Genomic DNA, 17956 nt, shown 5'->3' on the forward strand with positions numbered 1-17956 from the left:
TTTTCAAATTTTACAGTGCACAGCACATTCAAAATTGATTGTAAACTATTTAGTAGAGCTCAGTGGTGGTACTTAACAAAGAAAAATCACAGTCATGCATCTTTATTTTCATCTTATGTCTTCAGGTCAGCTGAAAACCTCACCAGGGTCAAAGATCAGTATTAGCAGCAATTACATGTGGTTCAATCAATAACAGAAATCATTTAACTGGTGGGGATTGGTCCAGTATGGCTGACTGCAATATATAAACCCTATACTGAAATGTTACTTCATAACACACACAAAAGGTCACGGGATCGATAAGTAATTCCAATCTTGAGCACTGGGTTTTCCATTAATATCCAAATCTGAGCACATTCATGCACTCCACACAGAGGAATGACCTGGTTTTAACCTTGCCACCCTGAAGGACATCCAAGAAATCATGTTCTCTCGAATAATTGCATGACATTTTTAGTCAACCCCCACCACGCGCATCCATCTGAGTGATGATCGAAAAGAGCTCAGGCTTTGCAGCTGCTTCACTGTCATCATTAGGAGCGAGAGGCTTTTACAGTAATTATGAGTCCTCTTAGGATTTGGCTCTGTGAGCCTGAGTATATCAAGTGTCCCCGTGCTTCATTATATCCTGTCAACCTGTCACCATCTCTAGGTTTCCTAGGTAGAGCAGCTTGGTAGTTCAGTTCAAGCCGCCACAAGCATCTCTGGAAAAGAAGATGAACCACAAGTTGCTCTTGATAGAAAGCAAATAGGTGAATAAGAATCAGATTGTAAAGCACCGTTTAGAAAGATCTCCATTCAGAGTGAAAGCACACTTTGTCATGTTTCATTGTGTAGGAGACACCAGCATCGTATTTTGTTCAGTGTCCCCTGGGGCAACATGAGACTTCTGAATTAATAAAAGGTCAGTGGCTGTGCATATTACTCTTCTCCTCTAATCCCCAACACGTACCACAGGATATTAGCTGTTAAACTATGTGACAAAACACACACACAAAAGTGATAATGATCTCTGAACGATCTCACCAGTTCAATCCTCGTATCTCTGGGTTGAAAACATGCAGATGGGCACACAGGCTGCTGTGTACTAAGAAGACCTCATGCCTGTCGAGGAAACATAATATCCGTGCTGTGTGGACTCTCCTTGTGATCAATGCAGATATTTAGATTTATTTATTTATTTATTTTAAATATCTACAATTAAAAATGAACCCCTCCTCTGATGCTACACTAAACAGATTCATTACCAGCTATGGATCAGTATAAGTGGATAAAATAGTTTAAGGTGGTAATCATTATTAGGCTGCAGACATGGCAGTTACATTCTTTGCCACTGTTACGGCCCTAGCAGGGCCTCTCTCTCTCCTGAGGGTGCCTGTGTGGGCGTGTCCCACTACCTCCTGCCTGAGGTGCCACCTTTCCCTCCTGTACAGCTGACTCCCATCAGCAATTAAGGGTATTTAAGCCCAGAGCAGGGTGAGCTCTGGGCCAGAGTGCCATTTTGTGTGGGCCCAGTGGCGAGTGTCTTGTGGTGTTTCCAGCTAGTGAGCTGCGCTTTCCTTTTGACTTTTTGCCTTACTGACCGATGCCTGAGTTTTGTTTGTTTCTTTTATGGTGATAACGGCTTGTCCGTCTCCTTTAGTTGAATTACTTCAATAAAACTGTTTTATTTAACTGTTTTGCCTCCCTGACTCCTTTTTCTGACCCGGTCACTTTTGTTACTTCCCCCTCCCCGCCTAGACCCCTCAGGGGAACGTAACAGCCACCAACTCAAGCACGCTTAGTATGTTGTTATTGTCTCCATCCATCTACCAAGGGAGGTTAGGCTAACAGGGCCTTGAACTACATGTCACTGTTTCATCCACACTAATTCCATTGAAATTAAAACAGGGTAAACTTGGCTTTAGATTCTCTCTAAATCTGCTACTCTTCTGCACCTTGAAACCAAATGAACCTCCCAGAAAATCCTGCAAGCCCCCCTAAGTGGCATGGTGCAAATTCCCAAGCTGCATTGATACAATAACGGATAAGGTGAGAGCATCTGAGGCATTTAAAGAAGTTGCACTGTAGATCCTATTGATGGATTCACAGCAGGGAGGGTAGATGCAATTCATTCCACAATCCTGAAAATGCCGGGTCAGTTCAAAGTGCATTAGGAGTGGATGCTACAGTTATGGTGTATCACAGAAAGAATAAAGCGAAGTGAACCTGCAAGTATCCCCTTGGGAAGGCTAATGAAAGGCCAGTGAGTTCATTCCATGCAACACAATGATTCTGTCGGTCCTGATCAGAAATTGTTCACAAAGTGGAGCCTAAACAGCAGTCGTCTTCATCCATTTTCCCGACTAGATGGAATTATTTATCCATATGGAAAATGTCATCATAGAAGAAGTTGTCCTGCATAATGCAACAGCAGCAGGTGAAAAGACAGGAAGTGCAGCGGAATGACAATGCGAGGAGGAAACAGAAGTGTGATCTCTTTTCTGGATCGGATCAATACTAGAGTCCACTGGGATTTTTTATATCCACCACAATTTGGTTATTAAACGTATCCACAATGAATCACCGTGAGGTTAGTCTAAATAAGACGTTTGGTGATTGACATTAGCTGATTCTCTGTGATTCATTATCTTCTTGGTTTATTGATTTTCTTGCCAAAAGTCAACTAAAAGAAAAGAAAATGCTGCTAGTGTTTAATTTAATTTATTCATCCTACTGGGAAAAAAACAGCTGTTGTCAATTTAAAGGAAGGCTTGAATTTAAAAAGCACTTTGCGGAGATTTAGACTACAGATTTGCCTTCCTGTATCTTGGCTAGTTGTGGTTTCACGGGAGAGGAACATTAAAGAATTCAGAAAATAGATTTTGGACATGGAAATCAGAATATTACAGGGACATGTGTGAAAACTGACAGGCCTCCTTAAATTCTGCTATGCTCACTCCCAGTTACACTCCCACTCTTCCCCTCCCCTGAAGCCTCTATTGTGTTTCCACTTTGCATGCTGCATTGGTTTGTGCAGTGCTTCTGAACTTTGTGGCCATGAAGTGAATTTAGGTCGAAGATCACAAGCTGAAATTCTGCATGATGGATTTCAAACATCAGTTGAACACTGCATGCATTCATTGACAAAACTATGAAAAAAAAAACCTGTCCGAGAACCAGTTTGGGAACATATATTGTGAGCTTAATCTGTTCTTCCACTATCTTGATAAGATCGGTCACCTATTTGTTATCTCCATTAGTTGAGATGGCTACAATCCTGGATGAGTGGGGAAAAATAGAGAGACATTAGGAGACTACATAAAGTCAGACTGTAAGTGAGGGTACATGAACGACTGCCCCACCCTTTAGCTGAGTGTGGGCAGAAAATGAAACAATGAGCTGGGAGAGCTCCCGTTTCTCTGACGGAAAAAGATGTTTCCAAATGTATTGTTGATGTAGGAAAATCATGTGTGTGTGTTTGCACTCTGCAGTCTAGCTGGGGCACACCATGCTAATTATTTGAAGTGTTAGTAAATCTCTTCTCCTCTCTGCAGCTTTTATTTTTCTGAAAAACACCTTTCAACTTTCATTTATTGTTATTTTTTTTTTTGTATTTGGATAATATGCGGCATTATGTTGATATTGTATTTCAACCTTTTTCCCCTTTTTATTCAGAAAGTTTTTCAGTATCTCAAAGCTAGGATTTATCTGTCAGTAAAAGCTCATAACACTGTTCACCGATTAAAAAACACAGCCCCAGACTTAAACAACAGCTCATTTTATTCCCGCAGGTTATACTACTAGACTATTTTGAGTGACGATGATAATGTGTTCGCAGAAAATTCCCACTGGGAATTGCAGAACCATTAAAACGGTCGACACTCTCCTGTGCCAAGTAAGCTGTCTGCGGGCATTGCTGCTAAACCAAAATGGAAAGGGAGGAGAGGGGAGGGGTGAGGAAGAGAGCGGGCTCTTCAGACATTGCCGATTGTGGTGGTAAAGTAGTAGTCCATCTCTGTGGACTTGTGTTCTATTTCAAGAAGCCTAGTCCAGCTTTGGGAGTGAGGCCTGACCCCCAAACACAAAGGCACTTCCTCTCTGATATGTAAAGAGAAAGGCTGCATGTCTCCTGAGAAGCAAGAATGAGTGCAAAACATGAGCTATTGACTAAATAAGGAGCTTTGCCTCAGCACAGCTTTGCTGATAAACAAATATTAGTGTGGTGAAAAGGTTTTTTTGGAAATAGAAGTAGTAGCAGAAATAGAAGACTGAATGCAGGGATTATCATACGTGTGCATGTGGCCTCCCTAGTATGTGAGTGGGAACTTCCATTAACTCCACCACCATTCACATCGTGCTACAACCTTTTAAATAGCCCAGTGAAAGCTTCTCCCTGCTCTTTCTCACCACCTCTTTTCTCCACGCTCTTTAGGTAGCATCAGTTTGTAAGAGAGACACAGTGAGAAATAGGACGGCGTTGCCATGACAGTGTCAAGTTAACAAACTGCATCTCTTTTCACAATTTAATTGGATATCATCGGTAAAGAACAAAAGCACAGTTGTCTTTGTGTAGTTATGAATGATTAACGGTAATTACATAAGAGCTGCGGTACAAGAAGTGTATGTGAGTGTTCCAGGAGAGCATAGTGTAGTGAAGGTGCAATCTCCAGAGGGCCTCAGTATAAATAAATGCCTGACAATTACAAAGGCGCTGATGCCATCCAGTCTCACACACTCCTAAGTGGATGAATCAACTGACAATTCATTACACCCACTACAGTTACAGTTCTGCTCTCTCTTATGCAAGCCGTTTTCTTTCTTGCACATGGAGCTTTTCTTTAACATTTCATGGACTCCTTTAGCATCCAGTATGATGCGCAGCTTCAGAAAACCTTATGATACACCAGCGACTGTTAAATAATTGAGCATCCCCAATCCTCACAGGCAGACACGCACAAGCGATAGCACAAAAAAAAATGCCTTGTCATTCTCCCATGGGGTCAGACTGATTCCAAATAAAACTGCAAAATACAGTTTTAAAAGCAAAAGTCAAGGTAAAAATGATACTGAGTGATGCAAACAAGACCACCAAGGCTGCCAGCAAAAACACATGCAAGTGTAGGAAACAGACGTGTGAGAGAAAAAACACAAGCCTCTTAAACAAGAACACTCCTCATGACACACACTCACACACACGTGCATTAAATATTGCTTTAGAGGTTGAGCTTATTTACGCTGCTGTATTGTCTCAGTTAAGATTATGCATGGCAGCGAGCCAGTATTTATATTAGAGTAAATAGAGAAAAAAAACTTCACAAATAGAAGAAAAAATAATAAATCAAGCTGACTCGTCTACCTCTGACAGCTGATAAAATGTATTTGATAAAATGTGATGCTTGAAATCCACTTTAATCTATACACCTGCAAAAAATATTTACATTCATTGTCTGGGATGTGTTTAGTAGCTTCTTGTGTGCATTCACACACACTGGGCACAGGTTTAAGTAACACTTAATGTAATATAAGAAGTGTAACTTAATGTCATTTAAGAATAATTTTCACACAGTTTTAGTAGCTTCAGTAAGTTGTTAAGTTGCTAAGACTCCTTTGGATGACGCAGGTGTTTCCTTTAACTTTCCCTTTCTGCTCCCTTTTTCCTCTTACTCCAGTTCCCTCCTGCTAAGAAGCGGGAAGTTGTGATAGTATACCTAATCTGTCTGCCCGTACACCAGGCAAACTGAGAGTCTTCTGTGTTTATTGCTCCTCTACATCTTAATCTTTTCATCCTCCATTTGGCCTCTAGTCTGTATCTCCACAGCAGCTGTCGTGCTGTTATGTGTGCCAAGGTGATGCATTTGGTGTTGGGGTGGAACAAAAGATCAGAGAGTTGTGTTACACATCACCCTGCTTTTAATTAAGAGGCACTTAAGGAGTCCACTGAGCTGTGCCATGCTGAATGAGTCTGATCTGATCAATGCTATGCAATGCATTTAACTCAGTCAAGCCGATCCTTGTACCAGTGTCATTAAAATATTTCTTATATATAAAGTTACCTTTATTACTTAATCATATACAAATAAGCACTGGAGACCAAAAAGCACATGGTGTATTTTTTGTGTCTTTATAAACCTAATAAAATGTAATATGTTTACTATACTGGGATTATACATAAGCTTTGACTCCTAAAGTTTTCATATACTGCAGGACTAGTGAAAAAGCGAATGAGCTGCTGTTTATGAGTACGCGCTGCCCTCTATTGGCTACTGAGGCCTGGTGCAGACACCAGCTTTACCGCTTTAAACAAAACATAACTGGATTATTTAGGGAAAACTTAACCACACACTATGACTAACACTTCAGTGACAATATAAACGAGTTATTTATAATCCCATTTTAAATATATATCCGATACTTTATACCTAAGCAGGTTAAAAGGAAAATTTAGTGGGAACCACTAGATGGTGCTGATAGCAGACGGAGAATAAAACTAGTTGTGTGACTTTTCTGGTTTGCTAATTTTCATATACAAAAGGCATATACAAAGCCTTTGGGAAAACACATCATTTTCATAACGTGCAAAGCTGCACCTGCACACCTTTCAGATTGATGGACTTCAATGGTGTTTTCCTTTCAGCCTCATGATGCAGTGGAAAGTGAAAGGCAACATCCTGTCTTACATTCTCAAATCGAAAAAAAACAGATAGATTAAATAGAGCAATGGAAATGACTGCTACAGCCACAGGCTAAAGAATAAAAAAATCATAATCTATAAGCGGAAAAAGGTTTATATACACAACAGTGATAAAATAAATAAAAACAATGACGTTCATCATGAAAATAATGACTGACATTGTGAAAAGTAATAGGGGCACTATACATTTAAACAGTATCTAGCAGGTATAAAAAGGAAATGTGCAAATACTGACATTTTGAGCGACATTATATTACATAATTTCGATGTTAGAAATATCCGTGAGTTACTTAAGTGTAATATAATAATCTTTATATGACCACCCTCAGGTTATACAGATGGTGACCCCTGAAGTCATGTTTACCTCCTTTTAATGTCGCTATAAAGGACCAATGCTGATATTTGAGATAAAGGTCTTGCTTTTTTTTTGTTTTTTTTACACCAACTTCGTTTTTGTCTTTTTCTTAAACGAGTATTACCAAAAACACCCCTTACGTCATGCTTTTTCTCCCCCTTCGCGTGTGGAATGGTGTAAATGACAGTGGAACGGAGGGGGGCGGAGCGTGCAGCATCCCTCACGTTTAAATTCAATTTGCCTCGAGGACCCCGAATCCAAATGCGGATTTACGACAGTGGCACTGGATAATGGGATTCACGTTCTCCGCACACAGGGGTCAAAAAATGTTGTCAGGGAGGGCTGGGTCGCCATCTCTCCACCCACACCGACACCATTGTCGACGTCATTGTCATCAAAGGTGTTGTACAATCGAGATAGTTCACGCGCTAGCCTTCAAAAGTAGCAACCGCTGTGTCCTATTTGAGCTAATGAAATTGAACGAAGATTATATTAAACGTTAGATAGAACAAACAAACAAAAAAACAAAAACAACCCTCAGCTCGTGAATAAATAGCGGTGGATTTTTTTTTTTTTTACGACAACGTACATTGCGCGTGCTCCTAACAGGAGTTGCCACTTTTCTTCAATGTAAATAATTATCATGCTGTGTAAGGCGAGAGGGGGCTTAAATGTGGTTTAGTTTTCAAACGTGTTTCTTTCTTGCAACTCGTAGCTAATATAACTACGAGTTGCAAGAAAGAACATACGGGTAACTCTCTTGTTCCGGCTGTGTTATCTTCGTTGAGTGTGTGCCGTGGATGACAACAGTACAGCTCGTCGCAACAACAGCAGCAGCGGCAGGAACAGCGGCGGCGGCGGCAGTGTATTTGTCATTGCAGCAGCCTAGGGGAGCGAGGTGAACCGAGGGGAGGAAAGGAAACGAAAGGATTTACGGACACCGTCCAAGCATGGCTACCCAAACGACAGCATCATGCACTGGATCCACTCTGTTGCAGCCGCTCAGTGAAATTATCAACCTCCCTCTTGACCAGGTATGTGTTTGGATGAAGAAAAAAATTGATCGGTGAAGCGAAAGGCACGTTACGATACATGTTTGTCACAGTTAGGAAGCATCCGTAGATCTGAGGTTAGCAGAGGCTGGTGATGCGCACTACCAAATCGTTAGCTTAGCATTTATACATTGCGGTTTCACTGAAAACGACTACACACACATGCACACGCACACAAATATCACAGTTGGTGGTTCACTGTCACCATCAGCTAGTTCTTAGCCAAGCTACACTAACGGTAATGCCCTTTGTGTCTTTATTTCGATGCCCAGATCCTAATCCAGTCTCTTCCAAACTGGGATCTTAAATATTCCATCGGGTCCTCCAGTCTAATTGAGGTCTACTAGTTTAAATGTATTTAAATTTCACTTAAATATTCCTTAAAGAGTCAGTATGCAGGCAGGAACGATTAACCCACTGCATTGTTTTTTCACTCTTACATACAAAATCTATCGCTGTATAGTTAAAGGTGAGCTGTTTTTAAAAAATCAGGCTTGTGATTATGATGTAAGGCTTTATTTTAGGTTCATAGCTGTAGGAATCTTAGCTCATGAATCCCTCTTTAAAAAATTCCCAAACCGCGAAAACATGTGACAGTGTTGTGTTGTTCACCAGAAGAGAGACCCATGCTGTTAAAAAAAATGCCCAAAGCCAGGTCTTTGGGCATTTTTTTTAACAGCATGGAGACGGGTTGGGTAACTTTTGATAGCTGTGCCTTGTGTGGATTATTTTGAAGTATATTTGTCACTGGTAGATTCTTGAAGTAGTGCAAAACATTGGCACTTTAGCTGCACTCACAGGCACCACACCCACTAACTCTGGTGGATCAGTCCATAATGATCTGTAATGGTGGTTTCAAAGCTCTGGACAGCAGAGATGGTGTGTTTGTCTGTAAAAGCGTCTGACTAGTCTAAGACAGATAAGGCCCATTTTTGTGTCTTTTCTAATCTCGTGCATTTGTACTGAAATAACTACCTTGCTACCTTCCTTGTCAATGTCAGGTAATGTTCTTTTTGTTAACTGTGATCTGAAATCAAACCTCGATTTACTTTTTATTCCCCACATTGCTTTCGGCATTTGCCATAACTAGTCTGAATAACACTTTGTGAAAGCATAAAAAAAGTTCCCCAAAAATGTTCTCCTCCTAGAGTGGCATGCTCCTAATGCCATGCATTTTTCTTCACATGCAAGTCTTGAAGTCATTATAGAAGGTTTTTGGTGGGGAATGTTTGCTTCCCCAGCCAAGCACTAGTGCTAGTGTTTTACCATATTTTAAAAGTAAAAATGTAACTTTGTTACACAAAATAGTTGTGTCCAGAATCATGGATTTTGTCATTTGTGAATAAACTACGTGGTTTGCATCTCCATTGGCAGACCCTGCACACAGCTACTTAGTCAATGTTTAACTCCTTGTCTTGCTGTGTCAAGCAGTAAACCAGTCTTTCATCCTCAGTTGAAGCTACATGTGGAGACAAGAATGTGCCATTATTTTTCTCCTCCGTAGAATGTACCAGTTTCTGCAGGGAGTGTCATGTGTTGAGGACTCAGTCACATGAAGTAAGGAGTGTACATCCCTGGGATCCAAACTTATTTGCTTGTTTTTTGATTGCAATAGTTGTATAATAAGTTTTAGAATTATTAGAGGAATCTGTAGCTGACTGGAACCAAATCTCATGCTAAGCTGTTGAGATTTTTATTCTCTTGTATCCTGCAATATTTAGCATGTTTCAACCTCAGCGTTTGGCATTAAAATACCTACATTTCCATTTCTACTCTGTGCGGTCCCGTGGACATCAACACCTGCTTTGGTCTAGCACCTCCCTGTATGTTAGGACTCCTCGGCACTGGCTCGTCTCAGAGCTATAACAGAAGCTGTAAAATCTAAAATGACACTATGTTTTTCCTTCTCTCTTCTTTTTCTCTCCATCACACACTGCCCGCCTTCTGTCAGTAACATGCCGGCACTACTTTGAATAAGACCTCCCACTGCATTTTGTGTGCCCACACAAACACTATTCACCTACTCTGATTCAAGAGTTTTTATAGGAGAAAAGATTACACACAATTACATTCAAAAGATTACACACAATTACATTCCAAAATCCTAAACTGTGCCATATCTAGTACAAATTGATGCACTTAGTCTTAAAGATACAGTATTCATGAAGAAATCATCCCCATCCCATCTTCCTCCTACTCAGTCTTCTTATGTCAACTGGTCTACAGATCCTTTTTTTTTATCAGGAAGCATGAAAGACAGTTTTTGTTTCAGATATCCACTTTCAGTGAGGATGCTGGACACTTATTGCTCTCTCTTACTCCCTTTAGGACTTGGTGTTCTATCACGTATTTGCACAATTAAGCAGAGCTGCCTTAGCTGCCATTTTCAGAGCTGGTGGGTAAATAAATCAAATCAAATCTCTTGGATTTAATGTTTGCACGTCCTGTTTTTTTGTTTGTTTTTTACAAACAGGTCGAGGCATCGCAGATCCAGTTTCAATCTGAAATGTCCAGTTCACATAACCTCACAGCTGCTTTGCTTGTTATCAAGGCTCATTGGGTCCATATCATCATTCAGCTGAGTGACAGAAAATCAAAAATAACCCAGTTGAATGAATTATGCAGTCCATCTATAAATGTATGACTCCATACCAGAAACGACTTCGGTAATGGCCAAATTCAATTTTCCTCCTTTTGATGACACTGAAGATAGAAGGGACTTTTGTAATTTGCAGCATCAGCTGTGATGTTCCTTCTGCAGCTGTTTCAATATGCAGCAGCTGGAGGCCTAGTAAGAGACTCCATGAAGTATATATGCACTAACCCTTTGTTTTAGACATTTGTAGGCTGAAAGTGATGTTTGAATTAACTTAATATAGTTATAATAACTGGTGATAGCAATACCAAATGCATGTGAAACAACAGATACAGCCTTCTTGCTTGTCAACAGTGCAATAGAGATCAGTTGATAAACTTTTTTTGTACGTGCAGCTATTCTTTGTCTTGCATTTACATTGCAGTGCACCAGTTGTGCACTTCTGTACTGTCCTTTAAAAAAGCAATTCAGCTGATAGCTAATGCCATAATAGAATTTTTTTTGATTAATATAAAACGGGAACAAATCCATGCACATCATGCGGTGCAGGTGCAGAGCTGAAAAAATATAACATGGAAAAAATGAACGGCTTGCACACTACAGGACTCAACGGTTTTCTTACTTATTGCATCTAGTTGTGACATTTTAGGCAAACCTGCTCTTCAGCAGACAATGAAACACTGGGCGGCACAATCTTAAATCACCTGTGATAAGTCACATGACCCACGGCACTAACGTCTAATAAGACAGTGTCTTGACAAACAACTGATAAATAATTGACAAGTCATACTTGTTGCCTTGGCATAAATCAGAAAAAAAGGTGCCTCAACCGACAAAATGAAGATTTTTTTTTTTTTCACAAACCCAACAACTAGTAGAAGATGTGACGCAACAGATAAATATCATCCACTGACATCAGTAAATACCAACTTTGTGATGCACAGATGGTTGATGCAGCCATTACAGCGTGTTATTGTTTTGTTTCCTTACAGCGCTCAGGCCTAGTGGCTAAAACTACAGGGTGGTGATCGTGTCTGTAACCAATGATCTTGTTGTATTAAGTTTACATAGTTCACGCATGATATACTTTGCATTTCTATTCAGTGTTCTGGGTAAACGTGATGTGACTTGATAAAGTTTACTTGCATTCAAAAGGCTGACGGCACTACCACCTGTGCAGGTGTGTGGGATGTCTCAGAGGAGCATGGCAGTGTGGAAATTTCCAACTGTACCATGTTGTGTTTTGCAGGTGGTGCACTCATAGGCTACACTGCCACGACTGGCACGACATCACCAATAAAAGGCATTTTGCTCATTTACTTAGGGTCTTTATAGATCTCAAATATTCAGTGGAGATTTTGGATGAGATGTTTTTAATGTAAGCAGTGACCTTTAAAGCTGGGAGGCAGGAGCTTGCATGTATTCAGGTTCAGAGACAGCTTTGAGATTTCAGCTGATTATTGCAGACGTGAGTGTGTCAGTAGACCGTAGTGGCCCTGCCTTGTGATGCAGAGAAATACTGTCTGATGGATTACACAGTACTCTCTCTAGTCTCCAGTGATTTGATGGCTCAGCCACAAAAGTATCAATTTCTCACCTTTGTCATTTCATCTTGAAATAGCAGAGCATTTGTACCCGTGCTGAGAGGTATTCCGTGAACATGCAGGTTTTGTAGCTCAGTGGTAATTTCACTGTGCACTGTCTGATATAAAGATATAGTCTTTGGGGCTCACGGTGTACAGGCGGCTCTGCTCTGTGTCCTGTGCTCCCAAAAGGCCCAGCTGTAGAATCAATCTTCTGTTTGTGCTACATATTGGATTGCAGTCTGTCACAGTCAACGGACATGTCTGTTATCACAATAACAAGCTTTCTTTTGTTGCTGCTGCTGGATTGCCTACCCAGCTATTGTGCTGTAAGGCCTTTGAGCCCACACAGTGCTTGAGGGTTTGACTCCCACTTTTCTTTTATCCACTGTCAATTCCCTGTGATCTGTGACACAATTCAGTTTAATGGTTAGGTTAAAATGCGTTTAACTGAGGTTTGAAAGCAGATAAAAGTAGTCACATCTATAGTGTAAAAAAACGGGATCTTGAAAGGGGACTCAAAATAATTCCAGATACCTCTGATTTCCTGTAAAATGAACTTAATGTTCCTCTTATTAGCCTTAAAGCAAACATTTGCTTCTTTCAGTTCATTTAGTAAAGCGATAGCAGAGCTTGGATAAGCCTTGCCTGAAAAATCCTATGTTTGCTCCTCTCCAAAGTCTCCTGCCACTGACTGAGTTCCCAGAGTCCCCTGCCTTGGGGCTTCTGGTCTTCATTTTAAGCCCTTGGGTCTTGTTAGAGTTTCCCTACCTCCCCTTTGTCTTTAATTGGCTGACCTCTTGGGAGTTGTATCCTTTCAATTGATTTCGGTCCCTTAGCTCTCTGTAATACAGTGCCAGTGGCTGTTGCGTTATTATGGTTAGCTATCAACTATACAAGCATTGTGTAATTCCTCCTTGGGAATATGGGAATGCTTTGTTGTTAGTTGCTGATAACAGGCAACGCAGTAATAATAACAAGCAGACAAGCTCCCTCTAAATGCAATTAGACGTAATGATTATGTGTTTATGACACTTATCTGTTACAAGTGTGACATACAGCAAAATCCAGAGAAGTACAAGATCTGACCATAGAGGAAGGATCAGCCCATAGCTTTCCAATTTACACATCTTAATCAGTGTAATTACTAAAACTGCATTTTGTAGTACTTCTCCCACATAATGTCCTGATTAAGTTCCATTAAATGTTATTAGGAAAATTAAATTTGTTGCACCTCTTGTGAGTTTTGGACCATTTATTCTTAATTTCTTTTCAACAGCGATTAAAATTCTGCTGCTGCCTTTCATATATTTCTTTCCCTCACTGAGTCTGCTACATTATAGAGAGACAAACTGTGCGCAAACCTGCGTTCTATCATCATAGCGTGGCAGTCACCCTTTTATTTACCCTTTCAAGTGATTTTTCCCAAATTCTTAAGTTGTCTGGAGACTCACTGGTTAGCTGGTTTTGGTAATCTTTGAGCAAAACTTGGAGCTCCCCCCTTTTTCTTCCACTCTCAGTATTCACCATGACCTCATCCTGTATTAGGGTTGAAGTGATAACTCTGATGGGTATGGATGTATTTCTTACTAACCGTAAATGCAGTCATGGAATGGCAAAGCCATTAGGCTGAAAGCATCAGTCAAGTGTGATACAAGGCATCTGTTATGTCACACACACACACACACACACACACACACACACACACACACACACACACACACACACACACACACAGTCAAGTGATTTCCGTATATCCTGTAATGTAGTTTATCTACTAATGCCTGTTGTTATGGGTTTTGCTGTTTGCATGGTAGAGCAAAGCAGGTAGGTTGTAGATTGAGAAAGAGAGGGAAATCTGTGCAGCTGTCGCTCCTCTTCAGTCTGAAGTGCTCGCCACAAAAGTGGATGTACACATGACTCAGCTATACTAACTCATTAGTTCTGTTGGTAATGGTGTGGTGCTATGAGGGTGGATTGGGTTTCTAAAAAGCCTGCACTCTCGGGCCTGGAGTGCCAGTTTAGTACTTGAGTGGCACAGCATATAGGTGGCACAGAGAAGATATTTTCAGGGGCTCATTTTAGCTGTTTCAAATTACAGGCTAGTCAAATTTCTATAAATTTGATGTTGCAGAATGTGAATTTATGTGACCAAGCAAAACTCATCTGAGAAGATCTGCTTTAGGTTATGATGGTGAAGGCAAAGCTCACAGTCTTACTTTATTAGGTGTCACTGAGCGAGGCTGTACTTTAGGAAACTGCAGCTTCGGAAAGTTTTCTCAAAGTAATTAAATGATAGATAATGTCAGTTTATCCAGTGGTGCACAGCAAAAAAGGATTTTTTAAAATTTTTTATTTATTTTTTTAACCCATATAAACAAATTTAAAACTCATGAAGCAGCGCCTGAACATATTCTCCGCAAGCTTATCAAATACAAGGGCTTCCTCGGACAAATAAAATGTCAAATTCATTCCACAGCCAGTTTTTTTTCATTTCGTCAAACAAGATGAAGGAGATGCATCCAATATAAATATAAATAAGAGAATATACAGTACTGTGCAAAAGTCTTGCACTGTATGTTTCTTAATATTTTGCTTCTATGGAGTCAGACTTTAATTTATTAAAGTAGTCTTGAACAATAGTTATCCCAGCTTGTATTTTAAGTTGCCTGCTTTTTCTACTCATTTTCAGTCCAGTCCTTTTACCCTAACCTGTTTGTTTTCTCTTGCCAAGTGGCAGGCCTGCAAGGGCAGCAGAGGAAGAGTACATGAAACTCCATGTCCTTAGGAAATAGGAAAACCTTTTAAGTTGATTTATCTAGACCAAAACCTCATCATTATTGGTCTCAGTGGGACAATAATGCCAAGAAAGTAAGGTAAACTGTAAAAAAAAAAGAAAAAGAAAAAAAGCCTTAGGTATGCCAAATTAAACAAGAACTGGACTGCAAATCAGTGGCGATAGGTCTTGCGGGGTGATGAATCCAAATGAGAGATTGGTGGTTCAAATCGCCTACAGTGCAGAGGTGGTCAAGAGTGAAGTACAACACTGGTTATAGCCACCTGTAAGACACAGTGGAGGCTCATAGTTTGAGGCTGTATTTAAGCCATTGGTGTTGGGGATCATGTCAAACTTGATCCACCAAGCAACCATCTGGAAAAAAGCACAAAATGGAACACGATCAGTCACATATTGTCCTCTTCATAGCCCGGACTTAAACATTATTAAAGCTGTGTGAGGTCATTTTTGACAGAGAATAGAACAAAAGGCAGCCACGATCCAAAGAAGAGCTTTGAATGTCCTGGAGAACTAGTCCCGAAGACTACTTAAAGAACTTAAAGAAAACCTGCCACGGGGAGTTTATTGGTAAGCTGAACAAACTGTTCTTGCCTTATATACTGTATTTCCATCTATGTTTGCACATTTCATTACGTTGTTGTTCCTATTTCCCCATTTCCTCAAAAAAATAAAGCATTGAGGAGTGGCTGAAGACTTTTGCACAGTACTACGTGGGCATACAACGAATTGACCCTCACTGGAAGACAGTCACATTCACCAGGCCTCTGTCTGGCTGTACATTCCAACTAGTCAACACAAATGTTGACTAAAAAAGTACGAGTTGTATTGTCATTTGAAAAGTGGGACTTGATTCATCGTGTTCACTCTCCAGCACCTTCTGCTATCGATTCCCTTGAACTTGATTAGTTGTGCCACACGATGCTTTTTAATTTGTACTTAAAGGTGAACAATGCTATGTGCACGCTTCAAGCTGATAAAGTTACAAATTAGTGTGCCATGGTCTGCTAGAATTGTTATCCCCCCCACTTGCAAACATGAAAGCATATTGTGCTTGAAGCTTCGCCACATTATGTACATGTGCATCAAAGCAGCCTCGAGTGTTTCCTGTCACATTGCCAACTTCTGCTAATAGCCAGTCACTTCTGCGCCAATTGACCGAGCATTGTAACACATGTTCTTGATACTTTTTGAAGGATAGCACAGCCTTGAATTTAGAAAGAGCCATTGTATCCATTTTGCTTGTACGATGCCTGGCTGATCATATTTGTCCATTCAGAAACATTTTAGCAGTTGCCACTCTGCACATGCTGAGTTGCACCTATTGCTATTTTTAATATAGAAAGTGGCTGCAGTTGCTTGGGTTTCTCTAGCATTTGATCGCTCTCTCTCAGTTACAAAGAGATATCAAAGACACACTGTTGATAATTTTAGAACAAGCGTGTCTACACACAAACTCCACTTCTACTTTCCTGTGGGGTACACTTGTGAAGGGGGACGTGGTTTCAGATGGTATGTCTTTCAGCGACCATCAGTAGTAGAATAGAAATGTATTACCACAGAAGAACAACCACAGAACATTCATCCATCCAGCTAATGTCGGTTACTTAACTTGCTTATGTAACATTATCCCTGCATTTACAGTCTTTTGTAACTTTACACAAAAACCTGTCTTTTGTGCTGGTAGGTCCGATAGCCGAGCTAATAAAGCCTGCATCCTCTGTTGCTGATATGAACTGTAAATTCTTGTGAACTATTTGTGGCGTTGCCAGCGGTCAGTGCCAGTTTCCTTTAACTTGCAAAGTGTTATCAAGCAGTTACTGGTTTGAATACATTTGACTATTTATGGCAAGTTTAGGGCCGCACTTTTCTTAAGCTGTTTTACTCTCTGCATTGGTCCTCATCGGCTGAAGAAAAGGCTTTCTTTAAGAGTTACACTCAGGAAATCTTTGCAGAGCTGGTTCACTGAGTAAAAAAAGGCCTTCAGACAGTGTTTGTCAAAGCTGTCATGCTCTTGTAGATTAATTTATTATAGCTCTCGGCTGGGGGTGGAGAAGTTTAAATAAGGTATTTCAGAAACATGCAGATTGAGTCAGAGACAACAGAGCCACCTTTAGTTTAATTGCTGGCTTGATATGACGTCTTTAAGATTAGATCCAGCTCCTCTACTTCACTTTTAAAGTATTGAAGGGGATTATTAAAGCAAGGCTGATCACACATGGCAGCCTGCCCTCCCTTTGAAATGCTGTCTTTGCACATTCCATGTGCACAGCTGTGGCCTCGTGTTCGAACAACATGAGGGTGGTGATTAAAGTTTGCTTAGACGCTCGAGATGTAACTAGCTCATCTTTATTAGCAATTCCCCAGCAGCTCTGTGTGAGTAAAGTGAGATGACCTGTGTGGGCAACAGCCCAGTATTTTCCAGCAAAATTTAATCATTCTAATTATTTGCATGCATTTTTTAGGGAGGGTTATGTGTGCATTTATTTATTTATTTTTTTTACTCCTGGGCACTATATAGGATACCCGATGCTTGAATAAATGCTACAGCCTGGTTGCTCTGACTCAACTTTTGTAAATCGCTCGTAAAACTAACCACACATATGAGTCCTATTTGGAGACTGTACTCACATGCTATTTGGGCCCATTTAGTACATGTGACTCATAATCTTAAACTGGACTGGACTTGACTTGTTTCTTCAGTTTGCATTGATTCAGTAATGTACAATATGGGTGGAATGAAGGTCGAGCTCAAGGTCAGTGCATCTGTGGAAGCACAACTTTATCGTAACACCTTCTTAGGGATCCAAGATGATTTTTGTGGGGGAGGGCTCAGATGATATTTATGATTAAAAGCTGCCATATAATCTTTGCTTGGGACAGGTTCAAACACTTTCCTGGAG

The 17956-nt window shown here is 40.4% G+C and overlaps 2 protein-coding genes across 3 annotated transcripts in view; one reads left to right on the plus strand and one right to left on the minus strand.

Annotated features, from left to right (window-relative positions):
- The window catches only part of asap2a (ArfGAP with SH3 domain, ankyrin repeat and PH domain 2a), an 88638-nt gene that overhangs the window by 64446 nt on the left and 6236 nt on the right, over positions 1–17956 (minus strand). The window lies entirely within an intron of this gene.
- The window catches only part of mboat2a (membrane bound O-acyltransferase domain containing 2a), a 45053-nt gene continuing 34368 nt past the window's right edge, over positions 7272–17956 (plus strand). The window contains exons 1-2 of one of the 2 annotated variants that reach the window (XM_082516664.1): positions 7272–7428; positions 7817–8062. In XM_082516664.1, coding sequence (XP_082372790.1) covers positions 7979–8062 — 84 coding nt within the window. In that variant the 5' untranslated portion in view covers positions 7272–7428; positions 7817–7978. Of the gene's footprint in view, positions 8063–17956 lie in introns of both variants that reach the window. The other variant, XM_082516663.1, reaches the window with a different exon arrangement.

This window comes from Aulonocara stuartgranti, assembly GCF_965226115.1.
Source record: "Aulonocara stuartgranti genome assembly, chromosome: 19".
Classification (NCBI taxonomy): Eukaryota; Metazoa; Chordata; class Actinopteri; order Cichliformes; family Cichlidae; genus Aulonocara; species Aulonocara stuartgranti.